At 47.9% G+C, this 27,302-nt stretch overlaps 1 protein-coding gene across 3 annotated transcripts in view; it reads left to right on the top strand.

The window, feature by feature from the left end:
• MNAT1 (MNAT1 component of CDK activating kinase) overlaps positions 1–27,302 on the top strand; it is a 213,620-nt gene that overhangs the window by 72,999 nt on the left and 113,319 nt on the right. For all 3 annotated transcript variants that reach the window (XM_074996316.1, XM_074996317.1, XM_074996315.1), the window contains exons 4-5: positions 12,429–12,532; positions 22,175–22,315. In XM_074996316.1, coding sequence (XP_074852417.1) covers positions 12,429–12,532; positions 22,175–22,315 — 245 coding nt within the window. The remainder of the gene's footprint in view (positions 1–12,428; positions 12,533–22,174; positions 22,316–27,302) is intronic.

Raw genomic sequence — 27,302 nt, forward strand, 5'->3', positions numbered from 1 at the left:
TCAGCTGAGGGGTTGAGACACTCTGTCCAGCCCCTGCGGGGCTCTATGATCTCTGCACCCAGCGGTTCTTAAAGCTGCAGGGACCTGGAAACCCCGTAGCAGGAAGCTGGCAGCGTGCGCACAGCAGCCCTGCCACGAGGTGTCCCTGCACAGCCAGAGGGACACCATGGCAGCCAGCCAGCCTGACGAGCGCCCCCAGAGCTCCCCCTCTGGGCCATCCCAGGGCTCCCAGGCCTCCAGCCAGCAGGGTAGGAAGCGGGAACCCTCCTGGACTGACCCTGAACTCCGAAACCTGCTGGGGCTTTGAGGGGAGGAGGAGGTGCTGCACGTCATGGGGAGCAAGCGGTAGAACACGGAGGCATTCACCTGGCTGGCCGAGGGCCTGGCTGCCCGGGGTCACCCTGCCCGCACTCCTGACCATGTTAGGAGTAAAGTCAAGGAGTTGCGGCAGGGTTACGCCTGGGCCCAGGACTCGGCCAGCCGGTCTGGGGGTGCCCCCGCTGCTTGCCCCTATTACGGGGAGCTCAGGGCTATCCTGGGCCCCCGGGGCACCTCCTCCCCCCAGCCACCCTTGACACCACGGCCGATGAGCCCCAGCCGGCCTTGGAGACAGGGTCGGGTCCAGAGGCCAGCCCTGCCCCCCACGGCTAGAGCCGGGACCCTCCACCCCAGCCACCGAGTGGTCCAGCAAGGAGGGGGAGCTCTTGCTGGACATCCCATCCCACAGCTCCCGCCGGGTGTCTGCTGCACGGGCATCTCCTGAGCCTGGCAGTGCATCGTCAGGTACATACCCCACAGGGCACAGACCCCCTGAGCATGGGGGGGGCACCACTTGACTGGGGGCCCCCCACAACACCCCAGCCTGACATGGCCTGGGCAATCCACAGCACAGGGACTTTGCCACAGCCACCAGTGCCCAGCAGCACCTCCACCCCTGGACAGTGCCGTGCCCCACCCCCGGGGAGGGGAGAGGGGCCGACAACTGGAGGGGGCCACCCACAGGATCACTGCACACACCAACGGGGGATGGATGCGGGGGACACAGGTCCTTGGGGGGGATTGGGGGGTGGTCCACGGGTCAAGGCTGGGTACTCACGGCCTCCCTTCCCCCTTTCCCCCTATTTCTGCAGCCGCACCATCCGTGGTCCCAGACAGCCCTCCAAGACCACTGGAGCACCAACTCCCGGGGTCACCGCCTGCCCCAGGACGGGCCCACCCCCACCGAGGACACTGCCACACCATAAGTGACCCCGAGGTGGCTGCGGCCCTCTGGCACCAGGCAGACCTCATGCAGTGGAGGCTCCAATTCGAGGAGCGGGAGGCCGCCTGGCGCTGAGAGGCCTGGCGGGAATTCGTGGCCAACACCTTTTGAGGAGCTGGTGGCCCGTCTTTCTCCCCCCCGATGCCCCGCCTGCTGTGCTGCCTGCTGCCCCACCTACCAGCTCCTCAGAGCAGGAGCCACCCGGGGCCGAGGACCTGCCTCGGCCATACCTCCCCGTGCTCCCGGCCCCCAGCCAGCCTCGCCAGGGACCCTGGCTGAGAGGGGGACCAGCCAGCCGAACGCAGCGGGGCTCGTGCCCTTCCACCCCTGCCCCAGAATGATGGGTCGATGTGTGGCCTGCCCACGTCTCCCCCCCGTACATAGTTGTCCCCACCCTGTGTATAGTTATTTATAGTTGACCCCCCCTTAATAGTTTATTAGAGATGTCCCCACTTGTATATAGTTCTTTTCATTGAATCTATTTTATTTGCTAATATTATTTGTCGAAAAGAGGCGACATTTTTGTTCTTGTAAATAATGATAGTTTTATTTTTCCAAAAACCTGTGTCCCGTGTGCTTTTGCTGAGGGTGAGGTGTGGGTGCTGGGGCAGGGTGCAGGGATGGCCAGCGGGTTGCTCACTGGGCCCCCTGGTCAAAGTACCCCCTTAGGGCCTCCCGGACCCAGACCCCGTCCTGGTGGGCCTGGCGGCTCAGGGCGATAGCTGGCTGGGGGTAGGCTGTTGCGGCCTCCTGTGCCCAGCCCTGCACGAAGGCCTCCCCCTTGCTTTCCACCAGGTTGTGGAGTGTGCAGCAGGCCCCCACAACCTGGGGGATGTTTGGGAGGCCCAGGTCTAGGCGTGCCAGGAGGCAACGCCAGCGGTCTTTCAAGTGCCCGAAGGCTCGCTTGACCACTTGTCTGGCATGGTTGAGTTGGGTGTTGTAGCGCTCCTGGCTATCAGAGAGGTGGCCTTTATAGGGCCACATAAGCCAGGGCTGGAGGGGGTATGCCGCATCCCCCACAAGGCAGAGAGGTATGGTGGTGGTATCTCCCAGAGGGAGATCCCTCTGGGGGATGTAGGTCCCCGGCTGCAGTTGGCGGCATAGTCCCGAATTCCGGAAAACACAGGAGTCGTGGGTAGAGCTGGGCCAGCCCATGTAGATGTCTTGGAAGCGGCCATGGCTGTCGACCATGGACTGCAGGACCACAGAGTAGTAGCCCTTCCTGTTGACGTAGCGGCCACCACTGTGGTCTGAGGCATGGATGGGGATGTCGGTCCCATCAAGGGCTCCAAAGCAGTTGGGGAATCCCATGGTGGCAAATCCCTCGACGGCCGCGTCCAGGTCCCCAACTCGGACCACCCTCTTCAGGAGTAGGGCATTGAGTGCACGCACCACCTGTGAGGGTTTGCAGAGTATGACCCCCCCCCCCAGGCCCCCCTCCCCAGCAGGGGGTTCAGCCCCAGGCCTCCTTACCTCCATGAGGACAGCCCCGACTGTGGCCTTTCCCACTCCAAACTGCTATCCCATGGAGCGGTAGCTGTCTGGAGTGGTCAGCCTCCAGACAGCTATTGCGACCCTCTTCTTGACGGGGAGGGCGTGCCACATCTGCGTGTTGTGGTGCCTGAGTGCGGGGGTGAGCCACTGGCAGAGCTCCAGGAAGGTCTGCCGGCTCATGCGGAAGTTCCACAGCCACTGGTCATCATTCCATTCCCCCATAACCAGGTGCTTCCACCACTCGGTGCTGGAGAGGTAGGTCCAGAGTCAGCGGGGCCCCCGGTGGGGAAGGGTGAGGAGGGCCCAATGGTCGGGGGCGTCTCCTGGTGCTCCTGGGGAGGGCTCCCATTCCAGAATCTGCTGGGCGGCTGCCCAGGCAGCATCTAGAAGGGCGACTTCTCCACGGGAGGCAGCTTGTAGGGCTTCCAGCTGCTGCTGGATGTCCATGTCTGCGGGCTCGAGGTCTGCAAGGCTTGTATCACCAACGCAGGGCTGCTCGTGCAGTGCAGGCCGAGTGTGTCTGGGAGGGGGCCCCATAAGGGAGCGGCTTCCAGCTGCCCCGGAAGGGCTAGTGTGCTCTGTGACCCGGTCCGTGGGCTTTCCTGGCCCCTTATTTCGAAAGAGGGGGCTTGTGTTTGTAGACGCTCTGCGTTTCCTTCCGGGGTGGCTCTTTTTGATGTTTCCTGGTGCTACTTTGACGTTGAACGTCGACGTTGCCAGCCCTGGAGGACATGTAGATGATAACCGTTGAAGTAGCCTATTTCGATGTTCTTACTTTGAAATAGGCTACTTCGACGTTGTGTCCTAGTGTAGGTGTAGCGTGACTTAGGTTTTTCCAGCTAGCTGATTGATTCCAACCCACCCCCCTATTTCTCTCCTTATTTCTTCCCCTTAAAGAGAGAGATTGGGATGTCTTGCCATTTTTGGTTGATAGTGAAAGCACTATTTTGGGGGCAGTGTTGCAGCCTTAGCAATTAGCTCTGTTCTGAAGCTCTGTGCCATCAGCAGTCGTCTGTGTGCCATTCCCAGTCTCTAAGTGACATTGAGTATAATGATGATGACTTCCCAGAAGCAGGGGCTAGGTATGACGGTGTAGGAAAAGTGGCGTTTGTGCTACACAAATAAAAATCCTTACTGGTATGAAACTTAGTTGTAGCTTCCTTATTTCAGTCACACCTAAATTAATCACTAAATCAATGTGCATAGTATGCTGCAGAGTAACAATTCACAGTTTTGATTTTAAATATCTACTGGTTAATCAATGGACCTGAGAGTTAGGGATGTGATACACGTAGAAGAAATATTCAGTGGTCTTTTTATTTTGTTGCTAAGGCAGCACAGTAAATCAATTTTTACCTTACTAGGAAGCAGGAAAGGGAATTTTTGACATCAGCTTCTTTATAAAGCACATTGACTGCCTGCTCTGTGCTATACCTAGGTTTTAGTTTCTTTGTCTGTTTCAGCAAGAACAATTTACTCTCTGGAATGGAAGGGTTTCGTGTTTTAGACCTTGATGTCTAGATATTTTATGGGAATTCAGGGATAGGTGCTGGGGGTGGGGAGGAGGGGTGATTGTGATGTGATGAGGCAAGGAAGTGATTTTCTTTGCTGCCTGTGGCTTGCCTCACAAAAAATGCCTACTGAGAATAGTGATTTGGCTCTCAGGCTCTGGAGAGGATGAATCAGAACTGGCGAATCGTGGCTGAGTAGGTCATTCTTCTTTCTTGAAGAATCTTGCTTTAAACACTCAATGGCAAGAATTTTTCTAGAGACCTCTGTGTCAAAAGAAACTATAATTAGGAAAAGACAGCTCAAAGATGGGTAATCTCTTAAAGAGAAGGCGTGAAAGATGTTGATGTTGCTGATTTAAACACCAGTGATGGATTTGTTCACTATAAACAGTTGTACTTTCCCAGACAAATGATTGTTCCATGTGGCTTTAAGGCTTGTTTCAAAGTTTAATTCTAAATTCCATAACACTAGCAGGTTGTTTCCCCTTTTGTTATGAGATTAATTCTCACTATTTTAAAAAAGATGTTAATCTCTCTGTCAAGGATGGATTTCAGGAAATCTGTGAGTTTTTTGCCTGGGTAGAATTAAACATTTCAGAAAATACAATAGGCTTCTTGTTGTTTTTCAACAGCTGTCTTCAGCAGGTCAACTTCTAAACCAACCACTGCAAGATGAATAAGGAAGTAAATAATTCTCATACATAAGTTGGCTTCTGAGTCTTTTTTTTTTTTTTCTTTACAATTTCAGGCCTATTATATGATCTTATGTCATGCTTCATAATAGCAAGTAATAAGATTGAAATCTTTACAGAATAGCCATCTGCTTTGTTAGTCATATTCATATTTTTACTGATTTGTAGGTAGAAGTATTTTAAGGTTCCTGATCATTGCTCTTTGCTTGTTGGTTTGAAACTTTTTATAATTGTTGCTATTAAATTTTTAAATAAAAATTACTCCCCCTGCCCCCAACCTTTTCAAAACCCACACTAGACCATATCAGCAACACACCTTACTGAGATCCATTTAAATTCTATGGAACTTGGTTCAACCATCGATATGGAGACACACTACAGTAGGGTCTCAACATTCACAAGGGTTCCATATTGAGAACCCTCGTGGAAGTTGAATTTCTTAAATACAGGGAGCTCCCTGCCTGAGGCCCCAGGGGAAGTGACAGCTACCCAGAGCCCTGGGAAGTGACAGCCACTGGCGCACGCCACCCTGGAGCACCAGGAAGCAGCCTCTTTGGCCACTTGCAAATAATTGAATTCGCGAACCTTAGGCTCTTGACTATTGAGACCCTACTGTATTTCAAATGTTCATTCTTTGGCGTATGTTCATCAATCCTCTATTTGCTGTGGTTTACAGACCAAGAGGAATTCTATTAAATGCCCTTAACTAAAAGGAGCCTGCCAGCCTGTTAAGCTGTGTTGTTGTTGTCATTGAATAGGGAAAATACTTTTTAAAACTTTTGATTGGGTAATACTGCTTTAGAAGGGTCAGCTATCAGATATTGCTGTTAATAGTTTTGGCTTTCTAATGACAAGCAAGGAAGGCTCCACATCCAAGAGTTTTGTTTGCCTACTTGCCAGTAACGGTTGTTGTAGTGTAGGTTTTACTTGCTTAACCTTGGAGGACAGCTTGATACTGCTGAAAGTAGAAATAAGATATTCCAGCAAAACTCTGCATTGTAGACACAGCCTTGTTGTGAAAACAGATAGTCTTTATGGTCAAGACCAGAGCAAACTCTAAAGCAGTTTATACCATGATGTCTATACATCTTATGGGAATTAAGGGAAAGGTCCTGCAGGGTTCTGTGACAACACAAGGAAGTGAATGTGTTTACTCTCTGTGGCTGGCTTGCTTGCCTACCTACCTACTGAGAATTGTGAATTGCCTCACAGCTGATACCTACTCCCCTTGCAACCTGCCTCCCCCATGGCTGGTTATGGACCTCTTCCTCACACTAGTCACTGAAAAAAGGGTGGTGATTCAGCAGTGAAGTGACAAAGTTAAGTCCAAAGTGACAAGAAGACCTGTGGCACCTTATAGATTTAACAGATATTTTAGAGCATAAGCTTTTGTGGGCAAAGACCCACTTCATGAGATGCATGAGTGGTGTGCTCCAGAGGAGGGCTTAAATATATGGGTTTATGAAAAGGAGGGGGTCCCAGTCAAGAGGATGGCCAGAGCTGACACTGTCAGTTCAGTCACGGACAATGTGGCCCGTTATCGGCAGTTAATGTGGAGTTGTGAGCATTGAGAGGAGAAACTGCTTTTGTAATTGGCTAGCCACTCCCTGTCTCTGTTTAATCCTTGGTTGATGGTGTCAAATTTGGTTGGTGCGGAGCTAGTCTACAGAAACGAAGCCACTCCGCACTGGACAGGGAACGATGAAAAGGAATAGTGAGAGAGGCATCAGACACCAATGGGTGCTGGGAGCTCATGGCTGATGATGAGTTTCTCTTTGGAGTCTGTTTTTTGAAGTGTGGTGGGTTTTTTTTGTTTGCAGGATGGCTACTTTTAAATCTGTTACCGAGTGTCCAGGGTAGACTGAAATGTTGTCCTACAGGTTTTTATGTTACTATTCCTGATGTCTGATTTGTGTCCATTTGTTCTCTTCCGTAGAGACTTTCCAGTTTGGCCAATGGAAATCGCAGTGGGGCATTGCTGGCACATGATGCCATATATTATATTAGTAGATGTGTAGGTGAAAGCATGATATGTGAGCAGAGTTAGCACTGAGGTTTGTTGCAGGGATTTTTTCCAGGTTTAGAATTACTGTGGCTTGATCTATAGTTGCTGGTGAGAATTTGTTTTTGGTTGGTGGGCTGTCTGTAGGTGAGGATTGGCTTGCCTCCCAAGGTCTGTGAGAGTGCAGGATCTTTGCCCAGGATGGGTTGTAGATCACTGATGATGCGCTGGAGAGGTTTTAGTTGAGGGTTGTAGGTTGTGGTCAGTGGTGTTCTCTCATTTTCCTTGTTGGGCCTGTCTTGTAGCAGGTGGCATCTGGGTGCATATCTGGCTCTGTCAATCTGTTTCTTCACTTCCTTAGAAAAACAAAAAAGCAGTCCAGTAGCGCTTTAAAGACTAACAAAATAATTTATTAGGTGGTGAGCTTTTGTGGGATAGACCCACTTCTTCAGACATGGCTATCTCTCTGTTACTATTCACTTCCTTGGGTGGGTATTATAGTTTCAGGAAAGCTTGGTAAAGGTCTTGTAGGTGTTTGTTGCAAAGGGATCTCCCAAAACTTGAGTTACTGGCATGGGCAACAGATGTCATAGACTGGGGAGGGCTGTTCCTCTCTAAACAGCCAGAAAGGGACCAGCCAATGCTCTGTCCTCTGCCCCACTTCTGCTTCTTGCTCTGCAAGTCAGCTCTTCCCATCAGCTGTGGCCCCATCTCGGGCTGGTGCAGGAGATGCACTGCCTGTCCTCCTGGGGCTCTGGTTGCTGGTTGGGTACTACCCTTAGGTGGGCACTAATGGCTACATTGGTGTGTTGTGTGCAGAAGGGGTTGGATTGGGCTGGGGGCCAGACTCACTAAGCCATAGGTTCCTGTGCTACCTAGGGTGACTGTTGAACAAAAGGGCAAATGAAATTCAATGTTGATGAATTCAGAGTAAGGCACATAAGAAAACATAACCCTAATTGTATTTGCAAAATGAGTCTAAATTTAGCTGTTTCTAAATTTGCCACTCAAAGAGATCTTCAAGTCATTGTGGATAGTTTTCTGGAAACCTCTACTCAATATGCAGCAGCAGTCAAAAAATGCTACCAGATGTTTAGGAACCGTTAGGAATGTGATGGATAAATCCATGGTGCATCCACATCTTGAGTTCTGCTTGCTTATCTGATTGTCCCGTTACAAATAAGATTTATAGGCATTGGAAAAGGTATGGAGGACAATGAAAATGATTAGGAATGTGGAACAGATTCTGTTTTGGGAGAGATTGAAAAGACTGGGAGTTTTCAGCTTGGAGAAGAGATGACTAAGAGAAGCTTGGATAAAAGTCTATAAAGGAAGTAAATAAGGAAAAGTTATTTACTTCTTCTCATAACGCAGGAACTGAGGGTCACCTACTGAAGTTAACAGGCAGGAGGCTTAAAACAAACAAAGGGGAGAATGTCTTTACACAGTGCACAATCAACCTGTGGAACTCATTACATGGGAATGTTGTGAAGGCCAAAATTACAATCGTGTTGAAAAGATTAGTTCATGGAGGCTAGAGCCATCTGTAGCAATTAACCAGGGATTCAACCTCATGCTGCAAGTGTCCCCAGCATCTGTTTTCTAGAAGCTGGAAGTGGACAACAAGATGGATCATTCAGTAGTCTGTTCTGTTCTGTTAATTCCACCTGAAGTACCTGGCATTGTCTGCTGAGTTAAGTGGACCATTGGTCTGACCCATTCTGGCTATTCGTGTGCTCTTAGGGTGTGAGGAAGGTGGAGAGGATCTTGTAAAGAGAGCCCAGAGGTCCGATGCAGGGAGGGGATGCTCACAGCTGAGGGGAGGATACTCCCTGGAGTAACTATTTTGAAGCCTTGTTTTTGGATGTCCGTGAGGAAGCAGAAAGAAGGTCTCTGATGTTGTGTGCTGGCAGAAGGAGAAAGTAATGATTCATTATCAGATCTGCTCAGTTACAGTGATACTCAGGGCCAGTTGTGGTTTTGGAAAGGCTTAAGGAGAGAGAGAGTAATTTGTTCATTCCTCCTTCCCACCCTTGTACCACAGCAAATGTTTTGCACCAGGTAGGTATGCAGTTTGTCACTATGGATCAGCATTTATTCAGACTATTATATTTCAGCTTTGGGGGTAAAAAAGGAAAAAAACCTAAGTTTGTAAAAAAAACCCAGTTAGTGAATAATCCAGCAGCAAGGTCACGTAAGAATATCCCTGCTGCTCAGGTGCAGTTTGCTTTTCTCATCTTGTTTCTCTGCATGCACCTTGAGTGTACCTGGGTGTCTTGCAAGTGCAGCATGCCTCTGTCTTGTGCTTTCTTGCTTGTGTCCTCATAAGCTGAGAGAGATGTCGTGTTGGCTTTAAATTGTAGAAAGTGCTGATGCTCCGATGCCACTACTTTTTTCTTGCAGGACTCTGGTCAGAAATGTGATTGTCATGTGAAAGTACCAGTGCAGGGGTGAGCAAACTTTTTCTGTTTGCCCCATTTTTTTTATCCCTGCAATTAGCAGGGACCCCAACCTGTCTGGAAGAGAACAGTGGTCTCCTGGAAGTGACACAATGCGGGCTCCGGGGATGGCTGCCCTTACTCTCCCTCCACCCCCACACTGTGGCTGCCCTGCACCCCACGTGAGGGCATTGGTGGTGGTTGTGGGGAAGGCAACAGAGACTGTGGGAGCAGGCTGCAATGGCAGTGGTGGTGGTTGGGGCAGGCAACGGAGACCATGGGAGGAGGCCAGTTGCATGAGATCTCCTTATGAAATTTCATACCCCCCCCCTCACTTTGCATGCCCTTGTACGTACCCTGCAGCTCCTAGCAAACAATTTGTACACTAGCACCCCCACTTAGCATACCCTGGTGCTAGTGTGCAAGTTGTTTGTTAGGAAGCTGGGGGGGTCAGAAATGATTAAAATCCCTTTTATCTGGCACTTCCCCAACCAGCATGCTCACTGGTTACAAGTGTGCTGTATTTTTTCCCAAATGACTTATATTTGAGAGATGAATGGCTTCATGACCCTCACCAGAATTTCTGTGCCACTGCATTGATTCCACCTCCTTGTTGCATTGTTCCAGGGTGAAAGCTACTCAGCAGAACCTTACCCCTGCCCTTGTCTGTCTATTTTTGGTTCTGCTAATAATACCTGCTTTGTACTTTCGTTCCCTTTTGCCGCTCCCACTGCTTAGCTGCCCTGGCTGCCTGGCGTGCCCTCACCTGATCTGTGGGCCAAGATAGCTCCCTTCATGATGCTCCCAAAAACTGACTTCTAGCCTTATAGCAATGCAGAGTTAGGGTGAAAGAAAGGACATAAATCAGATGGCTAAACATAGGCTAATGGAAATAGCGGGCTCTGTTCCTGCCTGCTGTTCCTAATTTTTTTCTCTCAACCTCACTTGTGTTTAGTTGCATTACTGAGCACTTACGTGTGTGCATAAGGTACTTATGTGGCACCACTACCGGGGTATCTGAGCTTCTCAGTCTTTTAATGTGGTTTTTTTTCCCCTCCGAGCAGCACCAGAAGGCAGCACAGTGCTATTAACCCCATTTTACAGAAAGGGGAAAGTGGAAGCTGAGATACAAAGTGACTTGTCCAAGGTCACACAGGAAGTCTGTGGCAGAGCAGATATTGAACTCTGGACTTCTGACTCCCAGGCGTGGGCTGTAGCCACTGGAACACCCTTCCTGTCATCACAATTTAAATTGTGTGCTTTTTGTGGCCAGGGCTGTGTCCTTTCTTGTTTGTAAAGGGCCCATCAATGACAGTGCAAACTTCTTGCTCTTTCATGTCACTTCAGCCATTTTCTGGAGGGGCCACATATAAAGTTTGAGTGGATGGTACAATCTTGACGTTGATTCGCTCTGTGGCGTGTTTGCTGAGAGTGTGGCAAGGTTGCTATCTATGCTAGTTTTAGGGAGGTGGCAATCAGTCTGGTGTCCGTGCTGAGCTGAGGTGAATGGAGGGCATCAAACGGTCTGCATGTGATAAGTACCAGAGGGGTAGCCGAGTTAGTCTGTATCTTCAAAACAACAAGAAGTCCTGTGGCACCTTACAGACTAACAGATATTTTGGAGCATAAGCTTTCGTGGACAAAGACCTGCTTTGTCTTCAATGCATCAACGAAGCAGGTCTTTGTCCACGAAAGCTTATGCTCCAAAATATCTGTTAGTCTATAAGGTGCCACAGGACTTCTTGGTGTTTTTCATGTGATAGTGACTTTGAGTCAGGATTGACTTGACCGCAGTTTGAACCAGTGACCTATATCCAGTTATTCATCCATTGCCCCACCTAGCTGTTTTAAGCCACCTGCTACAGAAAAGCTACTCCATTCCTAAAGGCATCTGTAGTTCAAATATGCATGACTGGGAACATTCAGCAAAACAAAGGGAGCTGGCTGGTTGCATAGCCTTCATCTTATCACATAATTTCAGGAAGGAAAATCCTCCTAATATTTGTTGTGTACAAAGAAGGTTTAGCACAACATATAGCAGTGACCGATAGGTTAACTTGTTTTCTTTTTAGGGACCTCTGCATAAACGCAGAGATTTCAGCAAGAACGCATGAAATTGTCTCCTGGTGCTTCTGAGTTCTCAAAGAATGTAGGAACCTAGATTTCTAACCTGCAGTAAAGCAGCAAAGTCCTATCAAAGTAACTTTGCCAAGATGACCCATAGGCAATGGAAGGGCCTCGTGTACGGAACAGTGTGTGTGTGCATTGTAGCTAATCTAGTTCAGGTCCTTCTAGACTTTTCAGAGTCATGCTCCGCATTGCTCCATCTGCAATCTCTTGGCTCCTTCCCTCAGAGGTGGGGCCAGGAGTGGGGCTGTGACTGCAGAGAATGGATGTGGACAGGGGTCAGAGGGCCAAGGGTGGGGAAGTGGGCCTGGGGTTAAGGAGAGAGCCCAAGCTGTGGGCTGGGGCTGGGCATGGGGCAGCTGTGCAAAGGCTGAGAATGTAGTCAGCTGGGGGTCTGGGAGCCCAGGCGGTGGCTGGAGCAGGATAAGGCTAGGAAGCACTTGCTCTCTGACCTGCTCTGGGGGTTGGCCCAGCCTAGCATGCTGCCTCCCTCCAACATTCTCATGTGTCCCAGGGAGGGGGAGCACAGTTTGGGTCTGATCTACTTCTTTCTAGCCAGACACAAAAAGTGGCCTCCATAACAAGTAGTTTATCTAAGTTACTGAAGCTGGCCAAGGCCAGTATCCCATGAAGGAAAGAAAAAATCAGGCACTAATCTCTGTTACACAGGTATGATATGGTAAGAATTCCATTTAAATACATGACGTTGCTGTGGAGTCAACAGTGATGGAACAAAGATCAGGATCTGGCCTTTGTGTGCCTAAGTGAATTTTTGCCATATTTTGCTAGGTATGCGTTAATGTGGTAGGGACAAGGAGCACTAAACAAGTTTAATGCTGGTTATGGTTGTCTATACAGGATCGTAACATAATTTCATGCATCTCTTTTTAAATATCAATACAGTGTTTAACTTGACCAACAATGTGGATTTGGAGAACACCAAAAAGAAAATGGATCTGTACCAGAAGGATAACAAAGAAGTCATTCAGAAAAACAAGATAAAATTGGTTAGTTTACTCTCTCCTTTTTTTTACAATTTTTATTCATTAGTTGAGGAATTAAGTGTATTAAGGTGGAAAAGCTATGAAATGCTGTTCTTGAAAGGGGAAGAGAAACCCTGAAGCATACTGGCACATTTCATAGTAAGAAAAATATGATATGCAAATATTCTCTGGTACCAAAGCTTTGCCTGCTTCAGGAGATCATATGGACAACTGAACTTTGTGTGTTGCTTGTTTTGAGGAGGGTTTAGAGCGGGACTGACATAAATAGGTAGTAAAGGCAGGCTCTTCCAAACATCTGTATGCTGGCAGTGTTTTTGGACTCTATCCAGAAGAGACAGGGTTCATTCTTACTCCAGGACAATAATTTCTTTCTCATCCAAACGGGGTGAGGGGATATCCACACGTGGACATTGCGAAGCTCTCCAAAGAGCTGGAGTATGCAAAAACAAAGGCCTGTCTTATGCAAAATTTAAAATGAGCGATAGGGAAGCAAGCTTTTTGCTTAAAAGTGTTTTGCTTGTTAAAGTGCTAATCATGATGGTACTTCTCAGAGGGAGATTGTACACGTATTCCATATGTGGGCCACAGATACATTCCTGGAGGTTTTTTGTTAAAATATGATTCAGGTATAGTCCTGCTTCTTTTTCAAAAGAGGCCTGACAAGGATTTTTTTTTTTTTTTTTAAATTAAAAAACGGTTTTGTCTATAGAGTCTTAAGTGTTTCTTTCAGCACTAAAAATTATACATGATTAAAGAAGACAATGTTTCTGTTCAGGCAAATATAGGAGACTTGACAGAATAAGGCCTGACCCTGTATTCCTTTGGCACCCAACATTTACATGAGGAGTTTGGTGTCTGAAACATTTCCTTCTGAGAACCCAACAGATTTGTAAAGGAAGGTGATGGACAGGAGTAGTATCAGCACATTGAGAACTCCTCCATCTAGCCACATTATGTGCCCAAAGCAGGTAGGGCAAAGGTGATTCATTTCCTCCTCCTGTTATCACAGAGCATTCAGGTCAGGTATAACTTGTAGGAACACAGCAATTGCCATATCAGATGAGACAAGAGGTCCGTCTAGTCTGACATCCTGTCTAACTGTCCAGTATCAGATGTGCCCGCGGTGAGACGTGCATGAGAGTGGGGTCCCCTTAGGCTCTGTGCTGGGTTCAGTGCAGTTTAATGTATTCAACACATTAAGTTATTTGGAAAAAGGATTAAATAGGGAGGCTGCAAAATTTGCAAATGATAGTAAATTACTCAGGATCATTAAGTGCAAAGCTGCCTGCAAAGGTTAAGAAGGGAGCTCCCCAAACCAGGTGACTGGCCAAGAAAATGGCAGCTGTAATTCAGTGTCAATAAAAGCAAAGTGACACACATTGGAAAACATAACTCCAGCTACACAAAGTAAAGGGGTCAAAATTAGCTATTACAGGTCAAGAAAGAGCTCTTTCAAGTCATTGTGGATAGTTATTTGAAAAGAGCAGCTCATTGTGCAGTAGTAGCAAAACGGCTAACAATGTTAGGAACCGTTGGGAAAGAGAGAGCTAAAAAGACTGAAGGCTGCCATAGCCGCTGGCTTGAACTGGATTTCGTTAGGTTACCGGGTTTACAGTTTTTGTTCAGTGATTCTTAGCATTCCCAATCTCATAGTTATTCCAGTAGGCCTGTCAGAAGGTATCATTATGCTGTGGTACAAATCAGTGGTATACCTGCCCCTTGAACGCAGTTCTGGGTGTCCCATCTCAAAGATATACTGGAAAAAAAAATACAGAGAAGAAGAGCAAAAATGACTCAGGATGTGGAAAAGTGCCCAGAGGGGGAGAGATTGAGAAGACTGGAACTGTGCACCTTAGAAAGGACCAAAATAAGGAAGATGTGATAGAGGTCTGTAAAATCATGAATAGTGTGGAGAAGGTGAATTAAGGGAGTCACCCCAGGAAATTAACAGGCAGCCGGTCTAAAACAAAAGGAAGAATTTCATGCAATGTACAGTCAATCTGTGGAACTCGGGGGTGTTTTGAAGGCCACAAGTATAACTGGGTTCTGAAAAGTATTAAATTATTTTTTCTTTAAGTGCTTACTTGTGTCAGTTCCATTTGAGATGTGTACACGCCCACATCCACAGTTGCCAAAGAGTTTTGCTTTAACGGTATCTTTAGAACTGGCCGTGGTGCCCTCTGGAGTGGAGCTCCCATGTGGCCATATATTTGGCAGCACTGGTCCTGTATTTTCTTACTGCCTGTGGTGGTTAGTCAGTGCCTTCCTTGCACAGCAAGAACTAGAGGTGTCTTCTCGTTTTCAACAGACCTTGTGCTTTAGGGCCTTTGTAAATAGCTTGTTGACAGTGTTAATAATTAGTTATTAAGCATAATCATTAACAAATAGTTACTCCCCATTGGGACTTTGCTCCAGGTGGGCTGTGTTCTGCTCGTCTGGCTTCAAATTTTATTTGCCATGCAGCAGGTTGGTGCCTATCAATGATCCACAGGACTGTTGTCTCAAGTGACTGGGAGAGAGCCATTGGAGGCCAAGTGTTGTTGTATCTGTAAAACACTTTTGTCCTCAGGTCCAGAGAGAGCCGGATATCCACCTTGAGGGCTCGCTGAATGGAAGCTGCTCTTCCTTCTGCGGTGGAACCATTTTAACCTACCCTGTGCTGAGCAGATTGGCCTAAATGAAGAGTGTACCGCCAACACCAGAATCATCCTGGCACCACTCCCCTTTGCTGGTGCCCAGGAAGTGGCAAAAGAAGTTGTGCCATTTGGTATTGAAGGACCAAGGGCTTAGGACAGGCACACGTCAGGCCATGTGCCTGCCTCAGGTCTCCTGGGGGGTACCTCAGTGATCAGACCCCCAGCCCAGCCAGACACTTGCTTCACCCTCTTTGGGTAGTGGGAAGGGCTCACTGCCTACAGTGGGGCCCGCAGCTGCTGGAGCCTCTTAGGGAGCTGAAGATTAGAGCCAACCTGTCCCAAAGGTGCTGCACCAGAGGAGAGAGCCAGCTCTGCCTCCAGCATCGGAGAGTCAGCCCAGTGGGATGCAGCAGCATAGATTGGCAGAACATCCTTGCTCATGAGGCTGTAGGTGCAGGTCTCCTTCACTGTAACCATTTCCCTGGCACCAGGATCAGCTTGCCAGCCAACAGGCCTATCTCCCTGACAAAGCCACCACTAACCAGACGTGAAACTCCCGAGTTGAGGCATCATTCCCCATAACACCAGTATCGCCAATGTTCAGCCACAGGTTGCCCAGGTGCCAGTCACCCTCCTTCTGGCAGTCTCCTTGATGTCGGTCGCTGTCCTGGAGAGATTGTTTGGGATCTTAGCATTGATATCATTCGCCTTGGTATTGATCCTCTGACAGGTAGCACTAATTACCCCATCATTTGCACACCAGGATCAGCAGATAGACACAGGTCTCAACTGCCCTACCATGGCCTCTGTTGGGCAAGTGGTTGAGTTTGGAGCATGACATCAGCCCTTTGCCAAGAAGGATTCTCCATCTGTGTAAGAGACTGGGTGGCGCCAGCCCTAGTGCTGACACAACAGGGACAGTCTCTTTTTCTCCTCCCTACTTCCCATAACAGTTCAGGGACCAATGGGGAGTCTTCCCCAGCTATGTTGGACAAAGTAATTGTGCACCACTGGTGCTACAGTCAAAACACAGTACTCTAGTGTACATGGCATATTATACCTTGGAGACCTGTCCTCGTCTGAGAAAGGGACGATGCCTTCCAGCCACGGGTGCAGTTGTTGTTGTTGTCTTTTTCCCAGATGAAGCAGTGGCTGGACCCTCCCTTGCCAGCAGTCCTCTAGACAATTTTAAGGAGTACCAACCTCTCCTAAAACAGGTAGTGGAGAACCCGGGCTTGCAACTGGAAGAGGTAGTGGTACAAACAGATGTTATCTTGGCCACCGCATGGGCAAAGATTGTATTGCTGTCCACCGAGTGGTACTTAAAATAGCCCAGGCTGTGTGGCAACCCCCCTTTTTCATTCTACCTACCACCTGGATCTGGCACCTACAGGAGGATGGAGAAGGACAAGGGACCTAAGAGACACTATGGCCGTGTCTACACGTGCCCCAAACTTCGAAATGGCCATGCAAATGGCCATTTCGAAGTTTACTAATGAAGCGCTGAAATGCATATTCAGCGCTTCATTAGCATGCGGGCGGCAGCGGCGCTTCGAAATTGATGCGCCTTGCTGCCGCGCGGCGCGTCCAGACGGGGCTCCTTTTCGAAAGGGCCCTGCCTACTTCGAAGTCCCCTTATTCCCATGAGCTCATGGGAATAAGGGGACTTCGAAGTAGGTGGCGTACTTTCAAAAAGGAGCCCCGTCTGGACGCGCTGCGCAGCGGCAAGGCGCGTCAATTTCGAAGCGCCGCTGCCGCCCGCATGCTAATGAAGCGCTGAATATGCATTTCAGCGCTCCATTAGTAAACTTCGAAATGGCCATTTGCATGGCCATTTTGAAGTTTGGGGCATGTGTAGACGTAGCCTATGTGTCCTGTTTGGCTGCACAGCAGGACCCTCCTAGAACTCAGGGAGGTCAGAAGCAGTTGTTTTGAGAGTGTGCTCCAGCCTTTACAACATGTCTAGTCCTCAGTCTCCGCAAGTGCTTCTGCCCTTTCTGGTTGACCTGATTGCATGCCACTTCAGACCAATGGGTGTCGGACTGTTTCTCTGGGCCGCACCCTGCAATTTGCATCTGATCGCCCTTTCCGCCTCCTTCCGCATCCCTCTCGCAAACAACTTTGTTCAGGAGATTGAAAACGTCTGCCCCCTGGTAGCCGTAGAAAACGTTCCTTGGGTCCTGGAAGGCAGGGAATTCTACTCTAGAAAATTCCTAAATTTGGAAGCAAAAGGGGGGCCTTGGACTCATCCTAGACCTGCATAATTTCAACAAGTCCCTCAAGTGGCTCAAATTTCACATGGTCTCTGTGGCCTCCATCATTCCGTATCTGGATCTGGGAGATGAGAACATTGCTCTCGATTTTCAAGGATGCATACTTCCATATCTCTCTCTTTCGGGGCACTGGCGAGTCTTCTGCTTCATGTTGGATAGGTGCTGTTTGCACCTCCTGGCAGTGCTCTTAGGTCTCTCATTGGCTCAGAGTATTCACAAAGTGCATAGCGCTGGTGTTCACTTACCTGTAACATTGTGGAGTCCAGTTATACCTATACCTTGATGATTGGCTAATCAAGAACCTGTCTCCAGACTAGGTCCATTGGCATCTCTGTCTGGTATGCTCTACCTGCCATAACCTGGGGTTAATAATAAATAAATAATAAATGACAAAGACAACCTTAGCGCTCATACAGTTCAGTGGAGCAGTTCTCAGCTCTAATCCAGTGAGGGCCTTTCTACCTGAGGCTTGGTTCCAGGCCCTGGCTTTACCTTATCGTGGGTGTGATGGCCTACACACTCACCACTGCCCACATGTGCCTGGACTGCTGGGCCATATGATGGCATGTACTTAAGTGGTGCGGCGTGCACATCTCTGACTCAGGCCCTTTGAGCACAGCTAAGTATTGGCTTATGTTCCCAACTGACGCTTCGTGGGCAAAGTGGTCAGGATCTCGGAGGAAATATTCTCATCCCTCACAAGATGGCAGAATCCTGTGATGTTCCTGACCTCATTAGTGACCCTTGTCTCCAGTGCCTGTAACCTGGGATCTGAGCCATACCAGCCATTGGAGAGTTCAGGGCAGCCACGCTGGGCTCTGTTCTTTGAGGGGCCCTGTTGGGCCTAGGGTAGCCTGGAGGACTGCCAGGGGCCTGATGGTAACAGGAGAGGCCTGGCCTGCTCCTGCACTCACCGGCAGCCTGGGAGCTGCAGGAAGCATGACCCAGCCCCAACCTGCTGAGCTCCACCATCTCTCAGCCATGTTATCCTGCTTCATTGTAGTGGTGGGAAATGCCATGCATCAGCTGCAGCTCCTTCTGCTCCCCAGAGGAATGCAGCTGGGATCTGGGCTCAGGTGTGTACAGCAGGCCGGGGCCAGGCTGCACTGCTTCCCATCACTAAGATGAGTGCAGGGGAGGCCTGACCCCTGCTGGTGGTGGCAGGGCTCCTAAAATCCCCTGTTTGGGGATGGAGTTCGGGGGAGGAGTGAGTGTGGGGCTAGAGGTGGGCTGTGCTTGCTTTTGCATCCTGCAGTCCCCCAGGGACAGCGCTGTCTGGAATGGGGACCACATTGGGACTCTCTTAACACTCAGGGTTGCTGGTCCAGTAACGATCATACCCTTCATATCAACATCAGGCAGCTCAGGACAGTTCTTGGGATCCATGCCATCTCTACCTCACATTCAAGAGAGGGCGGTCCAGATCTTTACAGACAATACAATCGCCATTTTCTACATCAACGGGCATAATGGACGCAGATTATGTGCCCTCTGCCCGGAGGCCCTGTGGCTCTGGATTTTTTGTCCGCAACACAGCGTATGCCTCTTAGCTGCTCGCTTTCTGGGCACCAAGAATGCTTGGATGGGGTGCCTCAACCAGATGTTCTTGTCATTACAAGTGATCCCTCCACCTGGAGGTGGTCAGTTCCTGCTCCCAAAGATGGAGAGCTTCCCAGGTGGACCTGTTTGTTTCCAGGCAGAACAGGAAATGCCCTATCTTCTGCTCAACTGGGGGCATGGACAGTCAGCAGTGAGCCCCTTCTAGTTACCCCTCAGGTCAGACCTGTTGTCTAGAACCACGGCGGTCTAGGCAGCATTACTTCTGGTGGCTTGGCTGCTGTATGGCTGCCTGTGCAGGAGCAGCAGTGTTCAGCTGAGATGCAGCACGTCCTCTTGGGGAATAGGAAGCCCTCCACCAGGGCAATTGACTTGGTGAAACGGAAACCTTTCATGTGCTGGATTGTGGATTAAGGTGTCCATCCTGAACGGTCTCTTCTCCAGCTTGTTGTTGATTTTTATCTCCTGTATCTCAAGCTCTGGGACTTGTCCTCAGTCATGCTCCATTTAGCAGCCACCTCCGCCTTCTACCTGCTGCTTGAGAGCAGGTCAGTCTTCACGTAGGCTATCGCAGCCAGATTCCTGAAGGGTCTGGAACAACTCTACCTTCACATCATGGATCTTGTTCAACGGTGGGACTGGAACTTGGTGCTATCACGGCTTCGTGTGTTCTCCTCCTTTCTTGGAAATTCATGTTCTTACTTGCAGTAACATCAGACTGCTGAGTATTCGAGATTCAGGCACTTGCCTTGGAACTGCCATACTCCAGCCTTCTGTAAGGGTGAAGTTCAGTTCACAACTCACCCAGTGTTCCTTGCCAAACCTGTGTAAATAGAGGAGGGCTCTGGTCTTCTACATTACAAAACTACCTGGTTCTGTCAGGTTAACATAATTGTAGGTCATGGTGGCCAACAGGATGAAAGGTTGCCCTGTATCCACTCAAAGAATGTCATCTTGGACCACAGCTTGCATTCGCTTCTGCAATGACTAAGCTATAGTGCTGCCTGTGGTGACGGTCATGGCCCATATTACCAGGGCTGAGGCCTCCTACACAGCCTTTCTGGCCCATGTGCTTCTTCAGGACAACTTGTGGAGCAGACGTCTGTCCAAACTTTGCCCCAACAAGACAGAATCATAGAACATGAACTGCAAGAGACCTTGAGAGGTCATTGGGTCTGGTCCCCTGCCCTTACACCAGGACCAAGTACCATCGAGACCATCCCTGACAGGTGTCTGTCTAGCCTGCTCTTAAACATCTGCAGTGATGGAGATTCCACATCCTCCCTAGGCAATTTATCCCAGTGTTTAACCACCCTGAAGGTGCATGAAACATAGATCACTCTGACATAACCTGCCCATAAAGGTCACTTTTCCTAAGCCCTGTGGTTGGCTTACAGTAAACTCTTGAGATAAGAGCAATCAAGTTGTGCATGTTTTGGCTTAAAGCGACTTTCACCCCTGACAGGAATGAGAAACTGCTGCTGTCAAGGGCGGCAGCCACGAATTAGGCTGACTCTTGACGCCCCGACAGGCTGCTGCCCTGTTCAGTTTCCTGGCTCTGCAAGAGGAGGGGAGCCGGGAGCCAGGCTGCCCCTGGTTCCTAGCTCCCCACCACTGGCTGGAGCCAGGAAACTGGCCAAGGCTGCTGCCTTCCTCCATTTCCCCTCTCTGCAAGTGGGGAAGAGCATGGAACCAGGGTGTTGCCTGGTTCCCAGCTCCCTGCAACTTGTGGGACCTGGGAAACTGAGCAGCTGCTCCGTTTCCTGGGTCCCTTTGCTGCTCTGGGAGCCAGGAAACTGACCAACCCTGGTGAGCGGGTCAGTTCTCTGGCTCATGCAAGCCCAGAGGAACCAGGCAGGAGCCTGGTTCCCATCTCCACTAGACTTGCATGAAAATTTGAGTTACATGGGGGTTGCAGAAACACAACCCCCCTGAACTTGAGGGTTTACTGCATTTCCTGGAGCATAAATGTTTTATGTTCTTGCCTGATATAATTGTAGATTTTTTTTGTTTGTGGGTTTGATTCCTATTGGCTACGTCTACACGTGAAGCCTACATCGAAATAGCTTATTTCAATGTAGCAACATCGAAATAGGCTATTTCGATGAATAACGTCTACACGTCCTCCAGGGCTGGCAATGTCGATGTTCAACTTCGACGTTGCGCGGCACCACATCGAAATAGGCGCAGCGAGGGAACGTCTACATGCCAAAGTAGCACACATCGAAATAAGGGTGCCAGGCACAGCTGCAGACAGGGTCACAGGGCGGACTCAACAGCAAGCCGCTCCCTTAAAGGGCCCCTCCCAGACACAGTTGCACTAAACAACACAAGATACACAGAGCCGACAACTGGTTGCAGACCCTGTGCCTGCAGCATGGATCCCCAGCTGCAGCAGCAGCAGCCAGAAGCCCTGGGCTAAGGGCTGCTGCCCAAGGTGACCATAGAGCCCCGCAGGGGCTGGAGAGAGAGCATCTCTCAACCCCCCAGCTGATGGCCGCCATGGAGGACCCGGCAATTTCGACGTTGCGGGACGCGGATCGTCTACACGGTCCCTACTTCGACGTTGAACGTCGAAGTAGGGCGCTATTCCGATCCCCTCATGAGGTTAGCGACTTCGACGTCTCGCCGCCTAACGTCGAAGTTAACTTCGAAATAGCGCCCGACGCGTGTAGCCGCAACGGGCGCTATTTCGAAGTTAGTGCCGCTACTTCGAAGTAGCGTGCACGTGTAGACACAGCTATTAAGTTCTTGGCCTCAGTTGTCTCTTGTGGCAATACAGTCCACAGGTGATTTATCCATTTTGGCTTTTTTGAATAAATGATCAGTTTAGGTCTGTTGCAACTCGGTTTAGTTGAATCTGCCCTTGTTCTTGTATTGTCAGGGTGAATAGGAGCAGAAAATTCACCTTATGTATTCTGCATGCCTCTGTCCTGTACCCTCTCACTTGTTTCCTTTCATAAATTGTTGCATAACAGGCTTTTCATTATCTTTTCATCCAAAGTTCTTGCCTTTACCTGTACCTCTAATCATTTTCATTGCACATCTCTAAATCCCCACCAAAGACATTAGGATGATACCTTTTACTTGGGGGAAGGGCACTGTGGCAGACCTTTTATCTGTCAAATGTGGAGTATTTTTTCCAACAGTAAACTTCTAGTTTCTCTCCCCTGTTTTAGACTCGGGAGCAAGAGGAGTTGGAGGAGGCATTAGAAGTAGAACGACAGGAAAATGAACAAAGGCGACTGCTCATCCAGAAAGAGGAACAAATGCAACAGATTATAAAAAGGAAGAATAAACAGGCACTTCTGGATCAACTGGTGGGTATCAAAGCAGAACCACAAATTTTGAACCCTAAATTCTTTTAGGGCTGCAGGCATGGATCTGTACTATTTATGCAGCTGACACAAAAGATTAGTTTTGTGCATTTCATGTTTATTTTTCATTTTGTTCATCCTATAAGACAGTAGAAGAAAAGGTGCCAGGAATAATCATGAAAAATGTAAGTGATTGCTGAATAAGTAGGTGTTTTTTTGGTAGAGTTTATGCTGATTCTTTCTGTAAGTCATCCCATTTTTTCCCGTTGTGAACAGTCTGTTCTATATTGCTCTTCACTGTGACAATTTGGTACTGGAATTTCAGAAGGGCTATCCCAATTAATCTACTCAGCCCATCGATTAAATTAGCAACTGACTTGCTTCCATTCCTCCTACCTCCGTAAGAAATTAGTATATTGGATCGGAATTTCTGTTTTGCCCACTGAAAGTATTAGGAAACTATAGGAGGAGTACTGACAGCTGTGTAGTGGGAAAAGCAGATTTTATTTTGAATAAAACCCGCTTTTTTTTATCTGCAAGTTTTCTTGGTGTGCACATTTGCTTCTCTTGAAGAGAAGACTTATTATTACTAGTTAGTTATTTTGACATAGCTTGTTCTTGGAAATCTACGTGTTTGGCTATTTTAAAACTTTTTGGAAAGTAACACTTTGTGGGAGTGTTTCTAGCTTTCCTCTTTACTGATCAGTTTTTGTGCATCCAAAAATTCAGTGAGGAGTTAGGAGGGGCAGGGCAGTCTATGCACTGGATGTGTGGTCTAATCTGGATGTACTGGTCAATGTATTGTTACACGTGTGCAATACTAGGGAATCTTAGAACAGTGCGTGCGTGCGTGCGATCATGCATGCATATGCACATTTTGTAAATAATAATATATGGCAAGAGAAAGAATAGACAAATTAAGAAAATGTATATTTAAAAAAAACTACGATATCATTATGGGGGGGTTAAGATGGTTTGTTGATTTCTCACAGTAAAGTTACATCAAACCAGCACTTTTGCATTTTATTTCTGGTTGTTCATGAATCTGTATCTTAATTTCTTCCTTTGCTGAGAATTCAGAGTTCTCCTTGGGCCCACTAGGAGATGGAGATTCCCCGAAATAAAAAGTGATTAGCATTAGACGATTCAGGAGTTTGTTCTACAGTTTTGGGGACTGGGCTGAGGAACTGCCTTGCCGGGGGGGAGGCCAAGGTTCGTGTCAGCCTTTGGCTTTTCCTTTTCCTTTTCCTTTTCCGTCAGCACAGACATACTGCAAAAAGGCCTGTTGTTTTAATCCAGTGGATGTATCCCAACAGAAAGGGAAATCCCCCAACAATGTGAGACCTTATATGCAGCACAGTCTTACGACTTTGGGAGTACTAATGCTCATGTCATGGCCTACTTAGTTAGGCACAGTCTGCCTAGCAGGCCAATTAATAACTCCACTGTACACTCAGTATATTTCCTTAATGGTTTGGAAAAATGGTTTTGAACTGTTTTCTGACTTAAAGTGTGTTCAGTGCTGCTTACTTTAATTTAGTAGGGGCCAACATTGTTTTCTTACACAGCAGTTGGTTTTACTGGAAATACAGTTTGCCAGATGGCTTGCGAAAAGAGCAGTTATAAATAATCTTTATAACGTGACCAAAATAGGTAATTTAACAATGATTGCACATGCGTTGCTATTAAAACATTTCTAAATAGTTTAAAAAACAACAGAAAGGTAATGTTAAAGGCAGAGAAGAAAAATTAGAGAACTTCAGAGCATGTCTAGTTTTTAAAGGGTACTATCGAATTTGGCTCAAAACTTAGTTTAGTAAAATTGTGCTTTTTATAAAACTAGCAGAAATAAGTTTCTGCCGTAAGTCCTAAAATGTTTGAGTACTTTTATTTTTAAACATCCCCTTGCAGTACCTGAAATCTGAATATTGGTTGTGCTGCAGATATGAAAGTGAAGCTAATTTTAGCAAAAAAAAATTTTTTTTTTCATTGAGAGAAATGGAAATGACAAACAGAATATAAAGTAAGTGACAGAATTGTCAAAATGTATTTAAAAATCTAGTATTAGAACTATAAAGATTATATGCTTTTAAGCAACATATGGGCTATGTCTACACTAGCCCCAAACTTCGAAATGGCCATGCAAATGGCCATTTCGAAGTTTACTAATGAAGCGCTGAAATACATATTCAGCGCCTCATTAGCATGCGGGCGGCCGCGGCAGTTCAAAATTGATGTGGCTCGCCGCCCGAGAATAAGAGGACTTCGAAGTAGGCAGGGTCCTTTCGAAAAGGAGCCCCATCGGGACGAGCCGCGCGGCGGCGAGCAGCGTCAATTTCGAAGTGCTGCGGCCACCTGCATGCTAATGAGGCGCTGAATATGCATTTCAGCGCTTCATTAGTAAACTTCGAAATGGCCATTTACATGGCCATTTCAAAGTTTGGGGCTAGTGTAGACATGGCCATGGAGTGAAATCCTGGCTCCATTGAAGTCTATGTTAGAACTCACATGAACTCTACAGAACTTTAGAGTTTCACAAATGAATTTTAAATTTGTCTCACCTTAATGCACCCTGTATGTTCAGGAATTGTTGTGTGGATAATAGTAATTTATACACTTTTTGGTGATTTCTCCCACCTGCTTTCCTGTTTGATTTAACAATAAGAAAAAAAAAAACTTGGGGCAAATATTTTCGTCAGATGCTTATGAAATGTGCACTCCAATATCCTGCTTTCCAGTCTTGTACTGAACTTTTGGCCGCTGAGTGAGTTTGTGCATGCACATAACAGAATTGAGAAGTCACATGCAACAAGAGAATTTTACTCTTAATGTTGAAACTTTTTAAAGCTAGTTTTGAAGACTGGTTCACAATTTTTCTCTGATATTTGGATTACAGAAACAGTTAGAGCAGCAGTGAGCAACCAAAAAGAGTGAGTGGACACTGGGTATTCTTCATCCCAGTTGGCTGCAGCAGCCTGTGACCCAGTGGTGCTCAACCTGCAGCCCATTGACCTCCTGTCTTCCTCCCCAGCTCCATCTCTCCAACACTGGGGCACTGGAGCCCCACATGTCTAACCCCTCCGCCCCCAGCACTTTCAGAGTGCCATGAATCTGCTGATTCACGCTCAGTCCCTGCTCTTCCTTTTTTCCTCCCTGACCTTGAACAGCTGCAAACGCCTTCCAGCTTTGGGAGGGACGGGAGCGGGGATGGAGAGCAAATCAGTGGATTCATGGTGCTCCAAAAGTACTGGGAGGGAGAAAGAGGAGAAAGGAAGTGCAGGGCTCCAGTGCCCCACTGTGTGGGACAAGGGGGCAGGCTGGGGGTCAGTGGGCTGCAGGTGGAGCCCCAGTGGGCTGCGTGTGGCCCGTGGACCTTAGGTTGTCCTCCCTTATGTTAGGTGCTATACAGCTATAAGAAGACGCTCTTTTGCCCCCAGAAGCTTACGGTTTACGTAAATCAGTAAAGCCTAAGATAGGAGGAGAAAAAAAGTCACCAAGGTAGCTTGTCTCAAGGTCAAACACCAGGTCCTTGGCCATGCCAGGGTTAGAACTAGGTCTTCTGAATTCCTGTCCATTGTCCTATCCACAGCACCATGCTACCACCTCCCAATATGGGATTAGATTGTTTTCATGCTGGCAGTATTTCAAATGACACCTCCATGGCTGCCACTTTTTACCTAACATACCAGATTTTAAATCTTTATTCTCTTTGTGGTTTGTGCTGAGCGGCGGTTCTTTTCCAAACTTTCAGACCTGGGTTCTGAGGAACATGTGTGAACCTGGGAGTATTAACATGCGGTACATGAATAGTGCTAGAGAGGTTCTTAACAGCCCTGTGCAATACGAGTGAGATTCTGAGCCCTGCGCCAGGCCCTTTTGTGCTGGGGACCTGCTGGAGGCTGAGTGGGACTGGGAGTAGTGCGTGTCTGGGCAAGGATGAAGCTCATTGTGCTGTGGGATTTCTGGGCAGTGATGATACCTGTAGGCAGGTAGGGGCAGGCTTCCGTGACTTAGCCCCTCGTGGCTCTCTTAATTACGCTAGTGTGTGCCTGTGTGCAGAATCAGGAAGATGCCTGCTCCCAGAATCAGGCAGATGCCATGGTAGCTTAAAGCCTCTTCAGTTATGTTGTCCCTCCCCTCCTTCTCTCCAAGCTCTGAGTTCTGATCCTGTGACACTTGTGATTGTGATGAACAGTTCTGGTTTCAAAGGTTCCATTGTTTTCAGTTATCAGAGGGGTAGCTGTGTTAGTCTGTGTCTGCCAAAAAGAAAAAGAGAAGTCCTGTGACACCCTAGAGACGAACAGATTTTTTTGGGAGCATAAGCTTTCGTGGCAAAGACCTGCTTCGTCAGAGGTGCCACAGGGCTTCTCATTGTTTTCAATCTGCGTTTCACGTATGGAAAAATGATCTCTGACAGGTTCTGGTCTATGATATCTATCTCTTTCCTGCTTTTCAGGGAAGGTTACTCCAAAGGCCGTGCACTTAAAAGTGAATCACACCCTATGGTTTGCTGATACAAAGCAGGTTTCCCAGAACTGGGTATTTCTACACTGATGTGAGAAGTTAGCACAGAAATTGGCTGCCTTTTGTTGTCACGTGAGAGAGGCAACAAACAGTTGATAAATGGGAAGAGAATAAAAGAGCTCAGGGAGACACCCTGACTTCACATAATTAAAAAAATTAGCATTAAGAGTCTTAATTATTGCTGGATAATAGTAGACTTTACAGTGCACACCAAGACTGAGTAACAGAGAGGGAGCCGTGCTAGTCTATATACTATCAAAATAAAAAGCAGTCAAGTAGCACTTTAAAGAGCAGCAAAATAATTTATGAGGTGAGCTTTCGTGGGACAGAGGTCTGTCCCACGAAAGCTCACCTCATAAATTATTTTGCTGCTCTTCAAAGTGCAACTTGACTGCTTTTTATTTCAAGTCTCAGTGTGTGGGATGATGTGTTGGTGCTCAAAGATTCAGGCCCTAATACAGGAAAT

The sequence above is a fragment of the Carettochelys insculpta genome, chromosome 6 (assembly GCF_033958435.1).
Source record: "Carettochelys insculpta isolate YL-2023 chromosome 6, ASM3395843v1, whole genome shotgun sequence".
Taxonomy (NCBI): Eukaryota; Metazoa; Chordata; order Testudines; family Carettochelyidae; genus Carettochelys; species Carettochelys insculpta.